The sequence below is a fragment of the Triturus cristatus genome, chromosome 11, assembly GCF_964204655.1.
Source record: "Triturus cristatus chromosome 11, aTriCri1.1, whole genome shotgun sequence".
Classification (NCBI taxonomy): Eukaryota; Metazoa; Chordata; class Amphibia; order Caudata; family Salamandridae; genus Triturus; species Triturus cristatus.
This window is the reverse complement of record NC_140594.1, coordinates 669783978-669807494: the sequence shown is the minus strand read 5'-3', so window position 1 is coordinate 669807494 and position 23517 is coordinate 669783978. Positions and strand designations below refer to the sequence as shown.

At 43.3% G+C, this 23517-nt stretch overlaps 1 protein-coding gene across 1 annotated transcript in view; it reads right to left on the bottom strand.

Moving 5' to 3' along the window:
• The window catches only part of SGPP2 (sphingosine-1-phosphate phosphatase 2), a 500448-nt gene that overhangs the window by 77786 nt on the left and 399145 nt on the right, over positions 1-23517 (bottom strand). Inside the window, exon 4 of the mRNA XM_085634264.1 lies at positions 16773-16862. Coding sequence (XP_085490390.1) covers positions 16773-16862 — 90 coding nt within the window. The remainder of the gene's footprint in view (positions 1-16772; positions 16863-23517) is intronic.

The following is a 23517-nucleotide window of genomic DNA, read 5'->3' as shown; positions in this document are numbered from 1 at the left end:
ACCGTTCTTTAGCCCACTCTGCCACCCCAGTTCAGACATGGCCATATGCAAATCAGTCTGACCCTGTGCCTCATGGGAACAGTCTAGCCCGAACTGCCAAGCCATGCCTTCCCTGGACCGGAAACAAGCTTCCTAGGACCGGTTTCTGGCATTTCAGCCGTCTTCAGCCAGGCTTGCTTGAATCCAGTGGCAAAGTGAGCAAGTGTCCATTCCCTGCATCCTATGCCCTTTAGAGTTGGAGAGGGAAGACCCCAGAAACAGGACCTCAGATGGTCTGGAAGCCAACACCTTTCAGAGAGGGACTGCTTCCATGTGGCCAGTGCATGCGGTCATGACTGGTCCCACCAAAATGTTGGGACTAACTCTGAATTTCCCCACGTCTTGCCTTTGATAACCAATAGGTTTAATGTATTCTCGAGCTTAGATGCACAGGATTGATAACCACCTTTGATGGCTGTACCAGCAGCCCCACACGGAGAATCCCTCTGAAATTTCTATAATAATTGAAAATGACAATGATGATCACTCTCCAATTAGAGCTGACAGAGGAGTAGACCTGAACGTTCTTAGTTGGAATGTAGCAGGGTTACAGTCCAAGCTTGATGACCAGGATTGGTTGCGTTTAGTTAAAGAACAAGACGTAGTAATGTTTCAGGAGACATGGGCTTTGCTTGACCTGTATATCGAGGGGTTTCATTGCATCAGCATAGCGGCTTCTCGTCACAAACATGGCCGACCATCAGGGGGCCTTTTTATTGGGCTTAATGTAGCAGCTGTAGGAAGTTTTAAGATACTTCCAACTAATAATTGCAATTTCCAAATTGTACTGTATACGAGAAGAGTTTCTTTTTCTTTGGTAAATTTTTATAATAATGACTTCCATTGTATTCCCAATAAGAATTTTATTGAGCTCTTCGATTTCATTTCTAACTTAGACTAACAACAACGTTCGGGCAATCCGATTGGGATCATTTTTGGAGGCGATTTTAACGCAAAACGTAATGACACGCACCGAGTCACACAACTTAGGTCCTTCTTCCCGCAGGGGTGCTGAGCTGCCAGTGTTTTTGAGTTCCCATAACCTGGTCAACGTTATGGACCAGACGGGTACACTATATGAGAATAATAATTATCAGCCGACATTCAGAGGTAGGGGCTATTCGTTTACAATAGATTTTGTTTTTATTTCCCCCCTGATCGTGGATTACTTAATTAACGCAGAGGTCGTTACTACTATTCACGGGGATCACAACCCTATTAAAATATCATTGAGATTGGCTTCACGACCCACGTTTTTATCTGAATGCGGGGCAAGAGATCTAATGCCATCGACTGACAATTTAAGATTAACTTGGAGGGGCATAGACAACGAGGATTTGTTTAAGTCATTAGTTAAGGATAACTTGCCCCTCATTAATTCTTGTCTCATTTCAAATCCCACAACCAAAGTCAGTTCATGACTTTTCTAAACTCTGTCTGGTTATTAAATCCCTTTTGCCGAAACCCTCATCCCTGGGTAAGCAAGGTCCTAGATGGTTTGATGATGAATGTTCCCTGGCTAATAGGAACTTGCGTAGGGTGTTGTCAGCTGAACCTAGGTGTGCCTCAGATGTGAAATTGGCCAGGCGGAAGTACAATTTTGCAGTTACCAACCGGAAGGGAGTACTTCTTAGGGAGCGTTGGGAAACCCTATCGCAAGCTGCTACTGATAAAAGGGGGATATTATTCTGGTCTGCTGTTGGGGGATCTCCAATCCATGGGACAGTTATTAACTCCCATTAGTTGCACCATCTCTAGCCAATGCTGGGAATCCCACATTTCTAAAATCTATGCTATTCCCTCCTAAGCGACCGACCAGTACGAATATGGGTCATTTACGAGCATTCAGATATCCCTCTCTGAAGTAGAAGAAGCTATTCAGCAGAGTATTGGGAATAAGGCCCCTGGCCGTGATGGGCTACCAATAGATTTCATCAAATGGAATTCGGATTTTTGGGCACCGCTTCTTCTGAATGTTTTTAATAACCTAACGCACGCCCCGTTACCTGACACCTGGGCGAAGAGTATTATCGTCCCTATAATCAAAAAGGGGGACCGACCGCAACAGAGTAACTATAGGCCTATTTCTCTGATTGACAATACTCTTAAAATATTGGGCAGAGTTTTATATAATAGGATCCTGGAATGGTCAGAGGAATGTAGCATTCTAGAGCCCTGGCAGCTAGGCTTCCGCAGCAAGGTTGGCACTAATGAACAATTGCCTCAACCTCAGTCTTGTAATCGGGAAATACACCATCACACAGAACTCTCCAGTCTATTTGGCCTTCATGGATTTGTCCTCAGCCTTTGACTTTGTAAATAGGTCAAGGCTGTGGGCTATCCTGTTGGCCTATGGTCTGGATGAGCCTCTAGTTCATTTCCTGGCATACCTCCATAAAGACCTTCAGGCACAAGTGAGGATTGGCAGAGATGGTGAGGTCTCAGGGCCAATTAAGGTCGGAAGGGGGGGGGGGTCAGGCAGGGTTGCGTCTTGGCCCCCCTTCTTTTTATTATAAATATTAATGGATTGAATAAATCATTAGTATCCATGTCCCAAGATGTACCTATGATTAATGGGAAACCCCTCCCTGTGTTCTTATACGCTGACGATGCGGTTCTTTTATGCCGCACCCCTAACTCTTTGCACATTTTAGTACAGTCTTTTGTTAAATATATGGACAGCCTGAACCTAAGAGTTAATTTCAGTAAATCATTTTTAATGTCCCGTGGTCCTCGTAGACGCCAGCTTAGTTCCATTGATGTTGGCAGTCAGAAATTGATAAGCACCTGTAAATTTCCATATCTTAGGGTGGTCTTTGCTGCGAAAGGCTCCTGGACTGAGCATCTTACTCACTCCAGGAGCAAGTTCTCAAAGATCATCAATTCAATTTTAAGTTTCCCCCGTCCAAAGAACACATGCACTATTTTGGCTATCTTAACATTTTTTAAATTACAATGTGTTCCTGTGGCCACCAATGGAGCTGAGATATGGGGCATTGCGAACAGTACCTGCATTCAGCAGGAAGAAAACAGATTTTGTAGAAAGCTGTTGGGCATCCCAATCTCTAGCCCACAATATGTTTGCCACAAAGAACTAAATTTAAATTACATAACTGATTTTATACGTGACCGACCAGCCCTTTTCTGGCTATCGATTTGGAAGAATGAGGCAGCTACTTTTACCAGAGACATGGTTACTGACTGTTTGAAGTGTGATAAGGGGATGGATATCCCCTGGCTATCTGGGGTCTACAAGAGTTTATGCAGCATTAATAAAGGCTGCTTCTTTTTAAATCCTTGACCTCAGAAGTGCTTTTCACTGGAGCGGCCCTGCCATCCTCTACCAAATTATCTTGCTCTACCTAGGAGTCGGTGAGAAAGGAGTCTTTTATTCCGTTTGAGAGCAGGGACAGTCAAATTCGCCCTGTGTTTCATTCTTGGCTTCCACCCGAAACTTGATCTAGTATCCTGTCCATGTGACAGGGTGAGTGGCAAATCTACTCTTCATTTCCTGCTTTTTTGTAAATATTACATTAAATACAGTAAGGGGCTTCTTTACCCCTTTTGTTGCAGGAGCAGGCCTATTAGTTTGGATTCTGCCTACTCAAGCGTGCTTGTACTGACTGATGAAGAGCTGGTCTTCCGTTTAAGTTCATTCTTGAGAATTGCTACCAGGGCTCGTAAGACAATGCTTAATCCCTGAGTTTTTAATACATGAATGGTTAAGTCTAAAAATTGTTATTTACTTACAACCTCGAGTTTATAATATTGTGTTTTGTAATTGAATTTTTATTAATACGTATCGTTACTCTTCTCCTGTCATTCATATTGTTTTTACTGTTTTGTACTTTTATGGATACAATGCTTATCCGAATAAAGTTGATGAACTGAACTGAGTGGTCAGCTGCGGCTGTACTGGTCATGAGTTGATCCCTTTGTCTCATCCAGTGCTTGCCTTTTACTTCAAGGAGCACTGTAAGCTTGTGTAGACACAGGCTGGGACCACAGAAAGACATGTTTGCTCCCTTGAGGGAAAAAGAAGATACTCACGGGAATGAGATAAGACGGCTACTGCTGCTCCTGCAGGTGTCGTAGCAGAGGTGGTAGACTGCCCCGCGAGAAGAAAGCGGCCTATTCAGCTCAGTGTTCCAGAGGGGCGCCACCAGGATGATTGAGCTTGCTGAGATAGGGAGCCACTGATCACTGCACAGCCTGAACCCACATTTCCATTCCCTTCACCACTACTGATCTCCCATGCAACACAGTGCCAACCTGAGACCCTGTATGCCTGCATCCCCAGAATGCAAAGCTCTACAAGCATTTCAAATAGGAGAACTTTACAAATGTTGATGCTTGTGAGTAATGGGGTTGCTGCCAGTGGAACCACGTCTCCAGTTTACACAAGAAGTGGGCAAGGGCATGATCTTCAAAGTGTCCCCTATGTCACGCTGGCGCAACTGAAAAGTTACTATGAGGGCCCCATAAACCAGTCCTCAAATGATATTGTCATCAGACTGCCAGTTGGCATGCAAAATACCCGTCTGTTCGGCATCTGTCCTCTAAATCTTGAGTTGAGGACATGAACAGTTTGACATCATTGCCTTTAAAAACAAGCATTTGCAATGCAACAGGTCTCGCATTTACGAGAATTTCAGCTATTTTCATTGTAAATGACAATGCCTTTTATTTATGTGTTGTTTTAAAACCAGATAAATAAAATGCATTGTCATTTACAAGGCCAATAGCTTGAAGTTTCACAAATACGAGACCTATTGGATTGTGTGCAGGCAGGACAAAGTTATTTTAAAAAAATTGTGCTTGGAGGCAACAATTACAGCCTGCCGAGCAACAGCACACGTAACAGGGTGTGTCCTCATGAGAGGTTACGAAATGAGACAAGGCGGTACTAAGGAGGGATTACTAAGCTTACTGACCAATGAAAGGCCACAGTTTACAATGGCAATGATACAAACCAATGAAAAATAAGGGCGGAGAGTGAGTGGGGCTTTAAGTCCATACCTCAATACAGCATGCCTCGCAGAGCATGCGATGCCCAGGCTCGATCTAATGACCAAAAGGTGCAGTGGCTGTATGTGTAACTATTTGAACATGAACCCTCACATCTGCAAGGAATATGTTAGGTTATCAGAATCAATGTACCCCACTGTACTTTGTTGAACTGTGCACCTTGACTTACAGTTGAAGGTTCACACCGTTCGCTTGTGTATTGTTTGGTCGTATGTGACTGTGTGCAGTTAGCGGACATTTGTATTTTAGATGTCGGGTTTATCAATGGTTCGTGTTGGTCAATGTGAAAGTAAAAGGAGTTTGATCCACATATGGGTTTTCATAGTGTGTTGTACCTGTGGATCTGTATTTTATTTCTTGTTGACCTAAGTGACGGATTCCAGCATGTGCAATTTGTTGTCACAACAGGCCTCTTGTGCCACAAATAAAACTATGAAGATTTACAGCACTTCAGGTCCACCATCAATCAATCAATCAGAACATTTATAGAGCGCGCTACTCACCCGTGAGGGTCTCAAGGCGCTGAAGGGAGGGGGGGGGTATGTGCCGCTACTGCTAAAATAGCCAGGTCTTGAGGAGTTTCCTGGAGGTGAGATGGTCCTGGGTCAGTCGTAGGTGTGCGGGGAGGGAGTTCCATGTTTTGGCTGCCAGGTGGGAGAACGATCTTCCGTCGTTGGTGGTTCTGCGGATCCGTGGGACGGTGGCGAGGGCGAGGGTGGCGGAGCGGAGCTGGCGGGTGGGTGTGTAGAACGAGAGGCGGCTGTTGAGGTATTCGGGGCCCATGTCGTGGAGCCCTTTGTGTGCGTGGGTGAGGAGCCTGAACGTGATCCTCTTGCTGACGGGGAGCCAGTACAGGGTTCTCAGGTGGGTTGATATGTGGCTGTGGCGAGGGATGTCAAGGATGAGTCGTGCCATAGAATTAAAAGTAAAAGATTAGCTTTTAATGTGCCATTCCAATGTCCATCTAAACAAGTTACAAATGCACATGAGTGGCACCTAAATGTACATGTGCAGCCTTCTGCTTATCAGCCATGATGGCTTGTGCTAGATCTGGGTATCTGGAGTAACGGAGATCGAAAAGTAGGCCTTTGGTGTTCATCTCCTACATTTTACCCAAAGTAGTTATTTTATGACCATTGAATGCAAGGTATGTCTATTGGATGATGTACAGGATATATAGGTTGGAGAAAACAGTTGTATGCTTGGGGGTCTCTGAAAGGTACCAACAGATGCAATTTGTTGGGAGGCATGCATATTTGTAAAATTATTCTTCATTTCAATGTTACACCTGGAGACTGGTAATGTATGGTATACATGTGCCTTTTCCTCCTGTCAGTCCTTTTTTAGGTCAAGCCTACCAGGCAGCACAAGCGGCCTGTTTGCAAATGACCTATTCTGGGCCTAGCAAGAACTGACAGGGGCTTGCACCCTGCTCATTGTTTGTCTTTGGCAGGCTTTATTGTCACTCTCATTGCTAGCTTCTTATTCGGTGGCTTTCCTTGGCCCCGTTTGTCCATTTTGTATTTGTCCCTTCCCCTGGAGCATACCCTCTTTACCATCTCTCTCGCTAGCTTGAAGTAAGGACAGGTACCACCACAGGGCCATGGCTTTCTTCAGAGCTGGGATGCGGAAAAGAGTCCGAACAACTTGAATTAAATTTTGAATAAAATCCACGGTTACTGCAGACAATTCAGACAAAGATATTGATATGGCTTTAAGGCGCAAGGAAGATACCAATGTGTCGAGAATCAATAGAGTATCAGGAACATAGGAAAAGGAGGCCAAAAGACGTGCTATCTTCTGTTGGAAGAAGTTAGTTAAGTCAGAACAAAGGGGTTGAGAAGGGACAATCGGGTAAGTCATCACTTCAAAGATTTCTTTAGTGAGATGTCTTTGGAGCAAGAATCCGTTCTTGATATTTAGTTTGGGCATTGCTTAAAAGGATTTTTTGAGTCTTAAAGTCTTGCTTACAAATGCATTTGCAAGAATTGTAAGTGAGCTCCCAGGAGCGCTCGTTTATTTTCTTTTCCTCATGGCCAGAGTCAGGTCTGTTGTATACCAAGGAGCAGATGGAGTAGAACGTTGGCAAAAAAAGAACTTTTTAGGATGGGTACTAGAGGACGTCACAAGAAGGGCAGCATATAGAGCATTGATAATCCATTTATTAAACTAATCTACATAGTTGTCTATACAGTGGTCGAAGTGGGCGGGATCGGCAGGGCGCAGCGTGCCCCTACTTCTATAATTCATTAGATCCCGTGCCCCTACTTTTCTCGTTTTAATAATGCGTCCCAGGACAGGACTCTGTCTTTTCTTTCTTGCCAGAGAAGGCAAGGACACTACTGCTCCGTCGCTGGCAGCTGATCCCCCCCTCCCTTCGTCTTGAAAACCGTGACTTCAAGAAAGGGTTCTCATCCTCTCTTTCCTCATTTCGTGTATTTCTTCCCCTGTGAAATGGATCCAAAAAAGAAAAAAACTTTTGCCGCAAGTGTTGTCTTTTTCTGACATTATTCTATTCCAGAGTACAGCTTCGGGACGTAGAGAAATAAAAGGTTAAAAATATGAAAAATAAAGAAAAAACTAAATAAAGCAGGACAGTGTTCACAAAGCGGCCAGATTGAGTTTCCCAGTGAAGCGCTACTTTTGTTTTATCTCTTCTTTGAAAAAGCATTGTTTTCCCTGAATGAGGATGTGCACCATTCCTGGAGATACTTCATTGCCGGATTGATGGGTGGATGGGAAAACAAAATGCGGACCGCGGCTAGGTGTTCATGGATGTGGTCTTTTTACCATACTGCTTGCGTTTTGTAAGGACCTAAGCAATGGACATTGAAGCGGGACCCTTCCGGGCCCTGTAGTCATGTCTTTAACTTTTCAGGCACAATCACTCACTGATTTCTGAATAGTGAGTGTAAATGCATTAAGTTAACCATGTTGTTCCTGCTTACATTTCACATGCTTAACTTAATCTTCCATTCCCTATGAGGGTTTGCTTTTTTCAGGATGTGGTTACGTTTTTTAGGCAGCATATTGCTCTTGTCTAGTGTGTAATTTGCACTGAGTCACATCCAGGTATTTATATCTGGGCACAACTGGGCTGTAGTTTCTCTCAGTGGGGCAGTATGGTGTTCAGTGGGGGAGAGGATGTGGCACTATGGTCAGAGCTGCCGAATTGGAATTGGGGAACCAGGTTCAGCCTTCATGACCAGTCCACCAGACCACTCTCCTGAGGGAGCACATTCCCATGCTAGGCCTAAGAAGGCTCCGCAAGACCATAGAAGCCCTGGTGTCTTAGCACCAGGAGGTTTACCCTAGTGGGGGCAAGTGTGGGTTAACCTTGGAGGCCTGTCCCCTCCAATCCATACTGAAGTTCACCTCTAGTGTTGCGGGCAGGCTTATGAAGCAGCACACACTGGAGCGAGGTCACAGGACCCTTGAGAGGTGCCAGCTCTAGGGCGGTGCGATCGTTGTGTTCCCACCGGGAGCTGACTTTAGGTGGCCCTTTGTCTTCTGTAACATTTCCTATACAGTGATTCACACACGTATTATTGATTGTCTCTGTGTAGTGTGTGTGTGATGTAAAGTGCTTTGAAACCCTACACTGCTATGAGTGGCGCTGTGAATCATATTAAATGCATCTGAGAGAGAGTGTAGTTATGGAGACATTCGGGGCACTGTTAAATGCTGGAATTGAGGTAATCCGTGGTGGAGGTGGTCATTGGGGGGCACCAACAAACATTGTTGCACAGGACGCCACCAGCGCTAAAGCCGGCCCTGCCCTTGAGGCCAGTCCGCCTCACCCATTGGTACCTCCATTGGCCTCGTTTCAGCAGTAGTAGCTGCAACTCACCAGGGATTGGCAAAGCAGGATTTGCACGCACACCAAACTAGGGGGGCAGATTTACAATAACTGGCGCATCCCTGCATATCAGCAGGGATGCGCCAGTTATTGTGCGTTACGGCTCCGCCACCATGGATGCGCCGCATTGTAAAGTGATGCATCTGTGCCGTAAAGGCAGCGCATTGCTGGTGTTGCATCGCAAGCGCGACGCAGCTCTTGCAAGGCTCTGGGGTGCCCTATCTTTACAATGCTGCGTCAATCCCTACGCCTGTTTCAAGCAGGCGCAGGGTTTTGACGCAGCATGGGCTCAAAAGTGACTGAGTGAAAACTTGTAGATTTCACTCAGCCACTTTTGGGAGGCGTTCCTGCGACGGAACCCCCCTCCTAGCGCAGAAACGCCTACTTCTGGCGCAGGGCTTTACAACGTGACGCATCTCCCAGATGCGTCACGTTGTAAATACCCCGCAGCATGGCGCTGGTTTTGTGCACAATTGATTGAGCATAGCTGTCTGCACTTGCCTACGGTCTTAACGTACTGTCTAATCCCCGGATGTAATCACGAACCGGGCAATTTCTTATAATCAGGCCAGCACACATTCATATCCTGATGATGATCCTAGTCTTTTGCGACAGGATAGAAACGTCGTCGACCTAAGTTAACAACTTGCACATTAATCCATTGTGAAAAAAAGTGCAAATGGTGTTCTGTAAAAGCTTTAAACATTGGATAATGTAAATAAGCTCTTTCCGTCTTGCCTGAAATGCCCTTTTGTTCATGTGTTTGTATTTGTTTTTTGATGTCATTTCTCTCTAGTGGATACAGGATTGTGTCCCACAATTAGTATGTTGTCTTATATGTTATAATGCATTGAAGAATTAAAACGGATCGTCCTGCTGGACATCCCTAATATAGTATCGATTCTGGACTATATTTATTCCACCCTTACTTTGAATGATCTAAGGACCATTGTTTTGTATAAAATATACTACCTTGAGGCTCAAGCACAGTATGCTCTAAGCAGGTGATCAATTTAGGAGGGTCCAATTAAGAACATGAGTGATCAGAAATGTTGGACAACTCATTGGTTTTTATTTTAGCCTCCCTCCTTGATTGACCAAAAAATTGCTTTGTGGTCCATCTATGTCCATTCTAAAGTAGAAAGAGTGTTGACTTAAGTTTGGCATGCCTAGATGTGGGCAAAAATATGGCCTGCCGAGTGAGTTGGTCCTTGTACAAGTTACAGCAAATCAAAGGCTGAATAAGTAACAACTCTGTTGCTTCCTTGTCGGATTCCCTGTCCACATGGAGAATAAAATCTTAAAGCAAGATAAAATTGTTAGTTTCTAGACTAGAGGGATAGACTCCAGAATTGAAGCAGCAACGTTCTTCACAGGGCCAGAAAATCTGTAAATTAATACTATTTTATTGGATTCATTTTTATTAATTGAAAATTTTAATGACAAATATTCTGTAAAGGAAAGCAACTTGATAGTCCATGAGGAGACTAAACATTCATTTTTGTAAATAATTTCATGGGTCCATTGGCTAATTCAAAAAGATAACCAGGAGGATTGTAAGATCAGGGGGTGAGCCCACTTTAAGTAGGTTTCTGCTATAAATGCAGAGTCAAAATAAGTCTTCCAGACTCCTCTCCTCAGTCACATGTTTAACCATCAGACATTGATTAGAATGCATGTTATATTGGGATTCCGACAAGTATGTTAAACAGATCAATTGGAAATTTGAGAAGATATGGTAGGAGAGGGTAAAGATGAAAGGTGTGTGCTGCACCTTAGATATTCGGATGCACTAGTAAGGAACTTCAAACTAATAGGTTCAGTGCTACACAGGTACAAATCATTTAATAGTAGTATTAAATCCTTGCGGGCAGTGTCCCAGGCCCTGGACATGGTCTGGGCATACAGGGACGCAGACAGATTTGCCTTTAGCGCACTAGTGGCACTTCCCTCTGCTCTCAGTCTAAAATAGGGAGTGGGTGGATGACATATCCCAACTGGCAAAGGCTAGAGAGCGCACTTCCAGTATGGCACTTCTAAAATGGCACAATTGAGAGTGAAGTAAAAATAGCCGATGCTCTCGCCGTAATACAAGCAGACCATAAAGTTAAATTAAAACGAGCATTGGCCAGTAGGCTTACGCAAGAGATAGTCTTTAGAAATGTGTTTTAGCCATGTTGTCTCCAATGTACTACGTTATATTTCACCCTATACCTCTCTCAATATATCCTCTACCTCTACTCTCTGGCTCATCCCAAACCTTATTCTACTACTATGATCTCCAAAATAGCCCTTTCTAGACTCTTCCTTCCTCTATCCCTCCTTGGATCGCTGCAAACCTCATTTTAATATTATGATCTCCTAAACAACCCTTATTTCTTCCCTCACCTATCCCTCATTTGACCCATCCCAAAATTAATTTTAATACCATGAGCTCCCTAATCCATTTCTAGAGATTCTTCCCTCCTCCATCTCGCTTTATACTCCTCCCAAACCTCATCTTACTACTATGATCTCCCAATAAACACTTTCTAGACTCTTCCCTCTTCTATCCCCTCATTATCCTTTTCAATCCAACTAACAGACTCACATGTCCACCACTCAAATTAACTCATATTTCCCTATACTAATCCACCACTAATCCTTTTTGGGTTCTAGAGTAGCGTGCTAGTCGGCGAAAAGCACTTTGACCCCTCGTCATGGGTAGTAAGCACTATATAAGTACAATTACAATACGTCATCTGTCACTTCTCATCATAGTAGCACACTCAGGAACTTAACTCCTAATGGCACTGGCATTTATTGTGGTTATGTGTGCAGTTAGGCGATGAGCAGGCTTCAAGACAACAGGTCACTGGACATTTGGGACCTGATGCAACGTCACCTCAGCCTTTACTCTTAATAACATTAAAATAAAAACTTGAGCTGAAAATGGATTGCTTTCCTCACATTGCAAGAAGGCAGAAAGCAATCCTTGCAGTTATCCCGCTCCGCCCATGCTGTTATTAGTTACCCATTAGAGGCTGCTGGAGGTCCTTGGTGGCCACCTCAGGTTACAGATGGTTTCTGTGATCTTTCCTGAACTCTCAGTGCAGCAGAGGTCAGAGGTTGCTGCTCTTAGAGTAGGCCGCATCCAATCAGACCCAGGACCTGATGCTCTAATGCACGCGGCGCCTTTCCGCGTAGGACTCCACCTCCATTAGGGGGGCAGCATAAAGGCTGTCTCCACGCTCAATAGGATTTTAGCACCACCCTGTCCGTATGGGAGAGCAGAACCACTCCCAAACATAGTGTTACATTTATTCAAACAAAAATGAGGGCAGGGGACCTTAAGTTATTCTGAAGAGCCTACAAATAGCACTGCCGAATGCCAGGGCTGTGGAATACTAAAGCTCTCTAGTGTCGAGTCCACCTCATGCCTCTTTACTGCACCACCCTCCACTTCCGGTGTTTTTATCTTTTTTTGGGCTCATTTATATAGTGCGAACTCGACCCTAAGGTATTGGAGCGCTTTACATGAACACCGGTTATGTTACACAAGGACACATTCATTTTTTTTTTGTGTTTAAAAAAAAAAAAGATATTTTGTTAGGCACGGGGAGATGACGTGATTTCTTTTCTCCCTTTGTATGTATTTTACTACATTTCACATCCGCACTCTTCCCCCCCTTGCTGCACCTCTCTCTTTCTAGTTCAGGGTGAAAGCTATAAATTCCGGTCCCCAAAAACATGAGTGCCAGTGTCCCATACAGGTATCCATCAGCAACCACGGCACGGAAAATGCGACGTCACGCCTTTGCATTTTCTGATTGCTGAGTCAAGACTTCGCCTCTTGGTTGTCCTGTTCGAAGGGATTGATTTTCTCGCATCTGTTTTAAAAAAAGGACGTCCTTTATCAAGTCAAAGATAGCAGGAACTCGAATACTTAACAGCAAGGGGCTCAAACACCGTGTGCGGGGACAGCTAATTTGAGCAAATGTTTATAGATTTTATTATTTGGGGTGTCAGTTTGCAGATTTGTTGTTGACAATGTTTGTTGCTGGGTTAGCATTCGGGTTTTGCTACTTTTAATTCCTTTATTTTTTGTAAATTCCATTTCTTGGCTTTCTAGCTGATACTTCTATTCATTCTCAGTAGGGCTCAAGTTCATCTTTACTTCAGACTTTCGTGCCAGCTGTAGTTTTATCAAAAATTGATGGTGGTGAAGCTTTCTAGCTCCTCTGAAACCTCTCTTTTCCATCTTGGGCTAATGGCTATGGCAGAAATCAGAGGCAGGAAAATTGGTTTTGAATCCTGGCTTCCATATTTCACAAGATCGTGTGATCCTGAGCATATCATGGAAAAGCTTACTCAAAACTTGGAGCCAAGCCTTAAGGTGTACCTGCCAATATTAAGCTTCTTCCTCTGGTCGAAAGATAATTTTCTGCAAAAAGTGCTTTTGCTGATAGGGTAAGAGTACTTTTGATGACGTTGCTCTCGCCGACAGCACAAAAACACAGCAGTGTGAAAACCAAAAACACAACAGACCACACTACCACAACAAAATGCTACATAACAAATATTCACAAAAATTTTTGCCCTACATTACCCTCTCCGGGAAACCTGATTTTATAGTACTGCGGTAAGAGTTGTTTGCACCAAGCATTACCTTAACTTGCCACCAATGACTTGAAATACCACCAGCCAAAAATGTTTTGTGGTCCAGCTGTCAGATGCACAGATCATTTTTCTCTACCCAGTACTGCCAATTTCACATGGTAGACTTATGCAGGGGAGATCATGGATGACATGCCATTGAAAGCTCAGCCCTAAAGAGGGTGAACCTTCCAGTGGAGTTTTTCCAGAGCCTGTTCATCAGTGCTCCCTTTAAACATTCCTCCGCCTCCAGGCCGCCCCTGTACTCCGTGTATGCATCTCCAAGAGACACATATAAATATCAGTACATGAGATCTGGATATCTACGTGTGATTTTCTTGGTACTTTGTTATTTTTTAAGCTACTTCCTTTTAGTTCCTTTTACTGTCATTTAAAATTGTAGGCACCGGTTCCCAGAATCACCTAAGCTGTGGACCTACATTGACATCCAGAAATGGCTCCATTTATGCTTGCTGTAAATCAAAAAATGGACACCTCTCTTTACTCGCCATGACTGCGTACTGTTATTCAGTAGTAAACCCCATGAAAGGGGTGAGGCATGGTTTTCAATGCGAGCTTGTGATCACCCTGGAACTTGTGAGTTGGTCGGCAATCACTAACTCTCTCACCCCTTCTCACACTGGATATGGTTTACTCCTGCAAAAGAGCCTGGATTAACTCCTCTTCCAGGGTGGGAAGAAGAATGGGCAATCCTCAAACCTTGTAGGTGTGTAGTGGAAGGGATTTCTCCATGGGGAAAAATATTTTGACCAGTGAGAAAACAAGCATTGGCACAGCCAAAAAGTCTCACCGATGCAAGTGCTATTGGCTTTGCTAATGTGCTTTAGCCATGTTGTACACCAGCGTGGCTGCTATTCAGCATGGCCAAAAGTTAGTTGTGTAGTGGAGAGTGGCATGGCGAAGAGTAGAGTGCTGTAGAGTGGAGTGATATAGTGTTGTGTATCGGAGTGTCATAGAGTGCAGTGGTATAGAGTGGCTTCCAGTGGAGTGGTGTAGAGTAGATTAGACTGGTGTAAAGTGAATTGGCATAGACTGTTGCAGAGTATAGTGGCATAGAGTGCAGGTGCATAGAATTCAGCAGCATATAATTTAGGGCTGCAGAATGCAGTGGCGAAGATTAGAGAGTCGCATAGTAGAGTGCAGTGGCATAGAGAGCAGTGGTGCAGAGTAGAGTGGTGTGGAGTTGAGTGGCCTAGAGTGCAGTGGTGTAAAGCGGTGCTGAGGACAGTGGCGTAGAGTGATGTACAGTAGAGTGTAGTGCCATAGAGTGCAGTGGCGTGGAGTGCTGCAGAGTCCATTGGCATAGAGTGGACTGATGTAAAGTGGAGTAGAGTGCACTGGCATGCAGTGAATTGGCACAGAATGCAGCGGTACAGAGTAGAGTGGCGTAGAGTGCAGAGTACAGTGACGTGAAGTGCAGTGGCATAGAGTGGTGTTGAGAAGAGCCGTATTGAGTAGAGTGGTATTGGGTAGACTGCAATTGGTGTTGAGCACAATGGTGCAGAGTGAAGTACTGCGGCATAGAGTAGAGTGGTGCAGAATAGATTAGAATGCAGTGGCGTTGATTGGCGTAGAACAGGCTGGTGGAGAATGCATTGGTGTAGAGTGTTGCAGAGTATAGTGGCGTACAGTGCTGTGACAAAGAATGTAGTGGCGTACAATACAGCTTCGTAGAATGCAGTGGCGTAGATTTGAGTGGTGCATAGAGTGCAGAGGCATAGAGTGCAGTGGTGGAGAGTAGAGAGGCAGAGGGTGCAGGTGCATAGAGTGGTGCAGAGTAGTGTAGTGTAGAGTGCAGTGGTATAGAGTGGAGGGATGCAGAGTGCATTGCATAGAGTACAGTAGAGTTGTGTAGAGTGCAGTGGTGCTATACAGCGCAATGGTGTAGAGTGCATTGACATACAGTGCAGTGGAATAGAGAGCAGTGGTGTAGTGGTGAAGAGTGCAGTGACAGAGTGCAGTGGTTTAGAGTAGAGTGGCGTGGAGTGGCATAGAGTAGATTGCTTCAAAGTAGAGTGAAGTGTCGTAGAGTGAAGTGATGCAAGGTAGAGTACAGTGGCACAGTGTGTAATGGCAGATAAAGTGGTGTAGGGTGTAGTGGCGTAAAGTGCAGTGGTGCAGATTAGATCTGAGTGGCATAGGGTGGATTGGCATAGAGTGCAGTGTTGCAGAGTGGCATAGATTACAGTTGTGCAGAGTAGAGTGGCCTAAGCTGGAGTGGGGCAGAGTGCAGTGATAAAGAGTGCAGTAATGTTGAGTAGACTGGCAGATAGCGCACTGGCATACAGTAAAGTGGTACAGAATAGAGGCGTAGAGTGCAGAGGTGACAAGTGCAGTGGCAAAGAGGGCATTGAGTGGTGTAAAGTGGAGTGGTGCAGAATCGAATGCAGTCTTGTGGAGTGGTGCAGAGTGGAGTACACATGGTGTGATAGCACACTGCCATTGCAGACAACACATTTTGAATTTAAATGGCCATTACATTTGCACAGGCATATGGTTTTACTAATAAAACTATACAGTGCACACAAAATAATGTATGGAAATGGTGTATTGATTTGTGTTGATCATATTAAAGTATTTGTTCCAACACCATTCAGAATTAACAAAAAATGTGCTTCAATTGTGTTTTCCTAATTCTGATATATTCTGAAATACTTGGACAGCTCATTTGAAGGTGGTTGTGTGGTAGAAAAAACCCTTTCCAACCCCATGTCCAGCAAGATTGTCACATAAATCCTCTCACTTTGAAGTCAAAGAAAGAAAAGTAAACAGCAAGCTTCCTCTGAAGACACAGCCTGGCATGTGACCTCTGTCTCTAAATGCACAGCAAATGTGATAAGATCAGTACAAGATGTACAGGTCTGCTTACAGAGAGAAGCACTGGTGGAAGAATACATACAAGAAGTAGTGTGAAAAGACTTTGCTCCTTGGGAAGGATGAACTAAACGTTGGATAGACTAAAAAACAACATGAAGCAAATAGCAGGGACATTGCAGTATAGTTATGTCAGTAACTACCTCACGTCTCAGTCTAGGTCTTGTAGTACAGCTTCATTTGCTTTATGACTGAACTGGTGTTTATTTGGCACAACTTAAATGGAGGACTGTCTTGTCAACCACACTTCGTTAAACACACACACACACACACACAAACACACACACACACACACACAAACGTATTGAAAGCTTACCAAGACAGTGTGCATTCCTGTATACAATCTACTGAGAGACACCAGGCTTGAAGTGAAAACTGCCACCGCGACTCCCAATTCGAACGGATACTGTTAAATGAAAATAAATAAAAAATTGTTAAATATAATTGCTGCATGTTTGTGTTCCACGCCAGGCCTGTGCTATGGATCAGGCTGGTGAACATTCATTGTTACACAGATTTTGAATTCTGGACACATTCTACCGAATTACTCATTTCATGTCGGTACACTGCGATCAACACGTTGATACTTGTTTAGAAAGTAGTGTCCAGTTTGTTCTTTTCGGCAGAATCATGTTATCTAAAAGAATTTCATGAAGAATTCGAGAATATTTCGTATTTTGGACGAGACCGTCCATCATTTGAGTCATGAAAATGTATTTAATTTCAGTTCAGTTTTCCCCACCCTCCTCTGTGTTGCCAAGCCCAAACCAATCAGAATCCGTCGTCTTTCTTCTGGAGCAGTGCGGAAGATGCCCCATCATGGCCCTCTGTGCCGTAATACATACAGTGCCATGTCGTTCAGATGTTCTTTTCTCCTAGACAGGGCGAGATTTTAGACAAAACTATGGATACACGACCACTGGTATCAGGGCCCTGGTGGCGCCTGGTGCTACAATGTTTGTTGGCGCCCCCAATGACCACCTTCACCACGGATTGCCCTCACTGCGCCTCTTAACAGTGCCCCCTCAATGTTATGTTAATGATACTTATTTAGTGCACAAATACCACTGGTCTCTTGGCGCTTACCTTCGGATTATCATAACCTATTACTGTCAAGTCTCCGTAACCACTCTCTCACAGATGCATTTAATTTGTTTTATAGTGCCACTCATACCAGTGTAGGGTGTCAGAGCACATTACATCACACAGTCATTACACAGAGACAATCAATCATATGTAATCAGTGTATAGGAAATGTAACATAAGACAGAACACTACAAGGTGTAGGAGTCATGTGATCCATACTGGTAGGTAGTATAGTTTGAGTGCTTGGTCTTGAAAAGCACAATCTCTGAATGTAAAACGATAACACCATGGTTGGGGGTTCTCTTTAATAATAAGAATTGATTTCTACCCAAATTAACCCTTTTTGCAACATTAGAATAATGAAAGACTGGGGAAAAATCATAACCTTTAATTTATACCTTGCAGTTTACAAGCAGCTCTTTGATGATAGTTAATATCTCACTTTTCTATATCAGGATTTGAACTTATAAACTGCAAGTAACAACAGGATCTCCCTGCCAAAAGCAGTAACCTACTTGGCAGTTCGGGCTGGACTGTTCCCATGAAGCACAGGGTCAAGACTGATTTGCATATGGCTGGGTTCAAACTGGAACGGCATGGTGAGCAAAAAAACGATGGATTTAGGCCCAGATCTCTGTACTGGGGTGAATGTATGACATTGTTCTGCATTCTGCCCATCAACAGTTGTTTTTGCATTTCTCACCCCGAGTGGGAAGGGTATGCCCAGACGTGGGTCCCGTGCTCTCCATGCCACTGGAATCAAGCTATCCTGGCTGAAGATGGGTGAAACCCCGAAACTGGTCCTAGGATGCTTGTTTCCAGTCCAGGGAGGACCTGGCGTGGCAGTTCGGGCTGGACTGTTCCCATGAGGCACAGGGTCAAAACTGATTTGCATATGGCTGGGTTCAAACTGGAACGGCATGGTGAGCAAAAAAACGATGGATTTAGGCCCAGATCTCTGTACTGGGGTGAATGTATGACATTGTTCTGCATTCTGTGCATCAACTGTTGTTTTTGCATAAATTAGGCTACAGCAAAGAAATTAGTGGATCCTTGCACCCACAGTTTACATGTTACAATACTTTATTAAAAACTGTTTAGGCCAGAAGTACATAGTAGAATTCAACTGGTGATGAACTGTGCCAGTTTAAATCTCCATATTTATATCACGCTTCCTCTAATACTAGTCAGTATTTGCTCAGGACCTTGGTTATGGGAAACATATTGTTATAAGGCGCCCACAAAAAAAGAAGATTTAGACAGCATGTATAGAGCAGCGGTTGTAAGTATTAATAATATTGTCTGGTTGTGAAAAAGTTGCATGGTATTGGATGGACTAATCAAATAGTTTCTACCACTGTTGACTGCATTTGTGTAAGTATATAATGTAACTGTTAACTTTACATCATATAGCAAATGGTTGTACGAGAATGGTGATTAAAATACATCCTCAAGTTTGTGTACTTGTGTTATAATTTTATTGAAAAACATGGATGCCTTTTTAAAGTTATTTGTCAAAGTATAAATGGTATATAAATTTTTGGATATGCCAATAAATCAATATTTTGTTCCTTTTGCATAAAATAATCTAAAACTTAATTCTAGTGAATACAAGACACACAAATTGTCATATAGTTCTCCAAAACGTCATTGTCACCAACCTTTTACAAAATATAAATTATGCTGTAAGTTTTGAGGACACAGGGACATATCCAACATCGGGTTAAATTCATCAATTCTCATTTTTCCCCAAGACAAATTGCGGATCTGCTTAACTGCATACAACTCACTTTTCCTCTGGCACTGACAGAGGCCAGGCCCATGTAAACTCAAGGATTTACCATACGTGCAATAGCCAAGACTGATGTAATATTAAGAATTTTTAAATATCCAGCAAACTATTGTGGAAAATAATAGTTATGGAGTTGGATCAAAAATGAATCCAGTAAAGTTCTGGTTTTAGGGCCAAGCAGTTAGAAATGCATTTTACTCCACGTACGTTCTAAAGTGGTAAGATTTGAACAGAATTCGGAAGATTACACAAACTTTCCCTTCTGTTTTTCCTTAGGTTGTCTCTGGCTTTGCTCCTGTTCTTTCCCAGTTTTCTCCTTTGATTTATGTGACTTTCCTGTTCTGCTTTGGTATGCTCTTAACAATACTTCCACATTTGTGAAAGCACAACTGCTCACGGGAATATTTCTGTACACCCACTACTTTGTTGGATTTTGTAGTTTTCTATTGACATGACCAAATACAAGTTAAAAAAAACAATTTAATTTCTGAACAGGTTGGGCATGAGTTATGAATTTAATGGGTCTATACTCAGAAATTATATGATCCATTTTGCAGCTTCACTTTACACATAAGGATGTCGTCACTACCCGGAATGAGACACCACTCTAAGTATTTTCTGGACGGACTCACTGAAGAATGTGTGCGAGAAGAGATGGGTTGAGGCAAAGCACTTTTTTTCTAATCATGAAAGATGTTAAATATCCCCATTACTTCAATTCTGAACCTCCTTGATAGGAGAGGTCAAATGAGACTTTATGCAAGATTAACTGCTTCTAGGCATCCCCTCCTCCAAATGTTGTAAACCTAAGAATGGGAGTGTTCGGTGTAGCGCTTTGTGGAAGAACATTGATTTCGGATGCATCTACATGCACAGTGATCTTTGTCTATACTATAGCTTTCATAAAGCTCTGCCTTCTTGGCTGTGAGGAAGCATGAGATAATGGTGGTGCCCCTTTCCCTGGACTGAGATCCTGCTTGGAGTTCAATTGCGAACTTACTGGACAATACACAGCCATGTGCTATGAACAGCAAGCTAAAGCCATATGAGGTGAATGTTGCTCCCAAAACTGATAGAGTCGGAGGTCCAGGGACTATTGCTGACACTTACAAGCCATGCTGAGTCACCTATTATGGCCAGAGTTGGTCGCGCTGACACCATCCATCACAGACAATTGTTTAGGAATAGGTGTAGCTCTTACATTACTTTCACACCAGAATTTGGAAAGGAAATGGCTGACCTCCCAATCTGAATCATGATTGTCTGAAAGAAGTATCAAGGGTCATATCGTGAATGTCTAAGTGCTTATGCACAGACCCAGAAGGGGATCCGTGTGTTGGTTTTGCTGAAACTACACTGCCTAGAGTGCATACATTAACTCAGAAAATCCACAAGTTAGTGGCTGAGCTTAAACAGTACAGCCTGGAACATAAAGAGGCAACCACAGCTATATGCTTCCTAACATGACTGCAGACAGCACAATGTGAGTCAAAACAGGTGCATGGACCTCCCCTCCGAGTTTGTGCACGGCAATAAAAATGAAATGAAAATGAAATTAAATGAAATTTTGTACTTGTATAGCGCACTGCTGCCCCAGCGAAGGGGCGTGCTGGCGCTTGTACTCATACCGCTGTGGAACCCTTCCTGTCTTTCCCTGTGAAATGTCCACTCCTGGGCACCCCCAAGGTGAAGCCAGGCATCCCCAGCGCTGTTGGGGCCGTTGTGGAGATTAAGCAAGCTATTGCCCAGAGTTGCAGAGTGGGACCCATGATTAGAGTAGGCACCGAGGCGAGAATTATCAGGTCCGAGGAAATTGAGCCCAAGACCCGCCGAGGTGGGAATTGAACCCTGGTCCCGGGCCAGATCTCTGCATCAGGGTCTGCCGCTCTAACCATTGAGCCACACTTCTCCACAATGAAGTTTACATTTATTTTCCTTCCTCAGTTGCTTTTTCATTTAGTTGTACTGTTTTCGGTCATCAATAGCTAACAGGTGCAGATAAATTCCTTTGCAGGCTTCTCCCCATAACCATAAGTAAAACCCTACACAAGAAGGGAGAAAGTGTCTCCTGCCTACAATAGAGACTGAGCGCAGAAGCGTATCGAAATGGCTAAACAGATATCTCAAGCGGGGACACAATACAATAAATATCTCAAACATCTGAAAATAACAACAATATAGAAAAATAGCAAAGATAACTAGTACAAAAATATATTTTATTCAAAGAGAATCAATAAATATATTGGTACATTTTTATAATGTTTTACATGTATAGTAGAACAAATCAAGTGACATGATCAAATGAACTTTGTTTACAAAATGCATCCAAAAGAAAACTTACATATAGCTAGTGAAATATCCCCCAGTTGAAGTGAAACACTGCAAAATATTAACTTAAAACATCATCATATCAGTTACACCCCAGCACTCTCTCATTAAATCAATCATACCACAATCACTCTCATACATCTATCATACTGTCAAAAACTACCCATAACAATGCATATAGACAGGGGCCAAAAATGAAAGTAATAGGGACATCATGTACAACCCAATATCTTGGTGAAAGAGTGTAATGCTTTAGACTAATGTGCATCCAGGTGTTGGCTGGAGTATCATAATATTTGAATCGATAAACTAGTACTCAAGCATTGCCATATACCTATTAATTTGTTCAGTAGCATTGAATTCAGATATCTATAAGAAGAAGAAGTGATAGAAAGAGCACATTTGAACAGTTCAACTTCCTCTACTTCTTTACATGTACCACTGTGTGGTTCCTGTCAATAACAGTGCCAACGCGCGTTTCGGTGAAGGACTTAAATGTAGCCGCCACCTTCTTCAGGGCTAAGGCAAAATGGAATCCAAAGGGTGTGCCGCGTGGATGATGAGGGAGAACTTTGGGTGCCTAACAGAAGGTCAGGGTTCCGTTAGCTGCAAGTGATGACCCTAAGCGTAGATACACAGTTCGTGCTAGCGTCTAATGCCAGCGTCTGATGCAGCTTATGGCCAAAAGTCAGGCTCACTATGAGGAAATATAATGTAATCTTGAAGGAGAGGATAAAAGAAGACTCCCTAGGGGCTGTGCAGGAAAGTGCCCAGCTCGGGATCTAGAGAAATAACTGGGTCGTGACGAAAATGGGTTTCCAGGTCTCCAGGGCCGGATGCAAAGTATCTGCCTAAAGGCAGCGCAGCTGTGGGTCCGTACCGAGATATCTGGGGTAGTCAGGCAGAAAAATGAAGGTGTTCTCACAGGTCCAAACAAGAAAAAACGGCGTCCAGTGTCTGCTTCGGTGGGATAGCGGGCCATAACCAGACAGAGCAAGTGTAGGCCCTGATCTGTCAATAATACATTTAATATCATAATGCTTTTTTAACAAAGAACAGGGGTGTGCCACAAAAGTAGAAAATCAAACTTTGCAATTTGTCTGGAGAATAGAATGGCAGGGAGATGTGTTAAATATCCATTATTACCTCATCTGCTGCAATCAAATCTTAATGAAGCGCAAACCGATCTCTATCCATGCACTTCATGGACATGGGGTGTGGCTGGGCTGGTGATAAAAGGACTGAGTTTTCGGAACGAGACAGGCATGGAAGTGGAATCAATCATTAAAAGCTACTAGAAAGTGCAAATTCAAGGAAATGTTATAGGGTAGGAAGTGAGAAGCAGGAAATCGGAACTGAAAATTGGAACTAATGTGGGGAGGAATGAAATAAGCACAACATTCGCAATAAACACTGGAAAAACGTCATTCCAGGATATTTATTTTTATAGCACAAACAAGAGTACATAGTGATAACCACTGGTATTTACAATTTTTGAAAACCTTGGAAAACACTGAAAAAAATCCTGCGGAATTCACAGCACACAGCAATATAAAATAGAAAAGCCCAAACATAATGTACTTATCCCTAATGAAGAAATAATTTCATGCAATCTGGCAGATTATTCTATTCTATTTCTCTTTTGATACCTCTGCAAACTACAGTCCTGGATGTCTGCTAACGAGGTTATGTTTAATACATATGCAAAATACTGAATTTCTACTCATTGCCCTAGGACGTTGAAGAAAATATTCAACCCTTTAGGGCTAAACCATCTAAATGTGAATGACTTTTCATCCTCTCGCTCTTCTCATGTCAAACTGCTGGGATTCATCTTGGATGCAACAGTAACTCC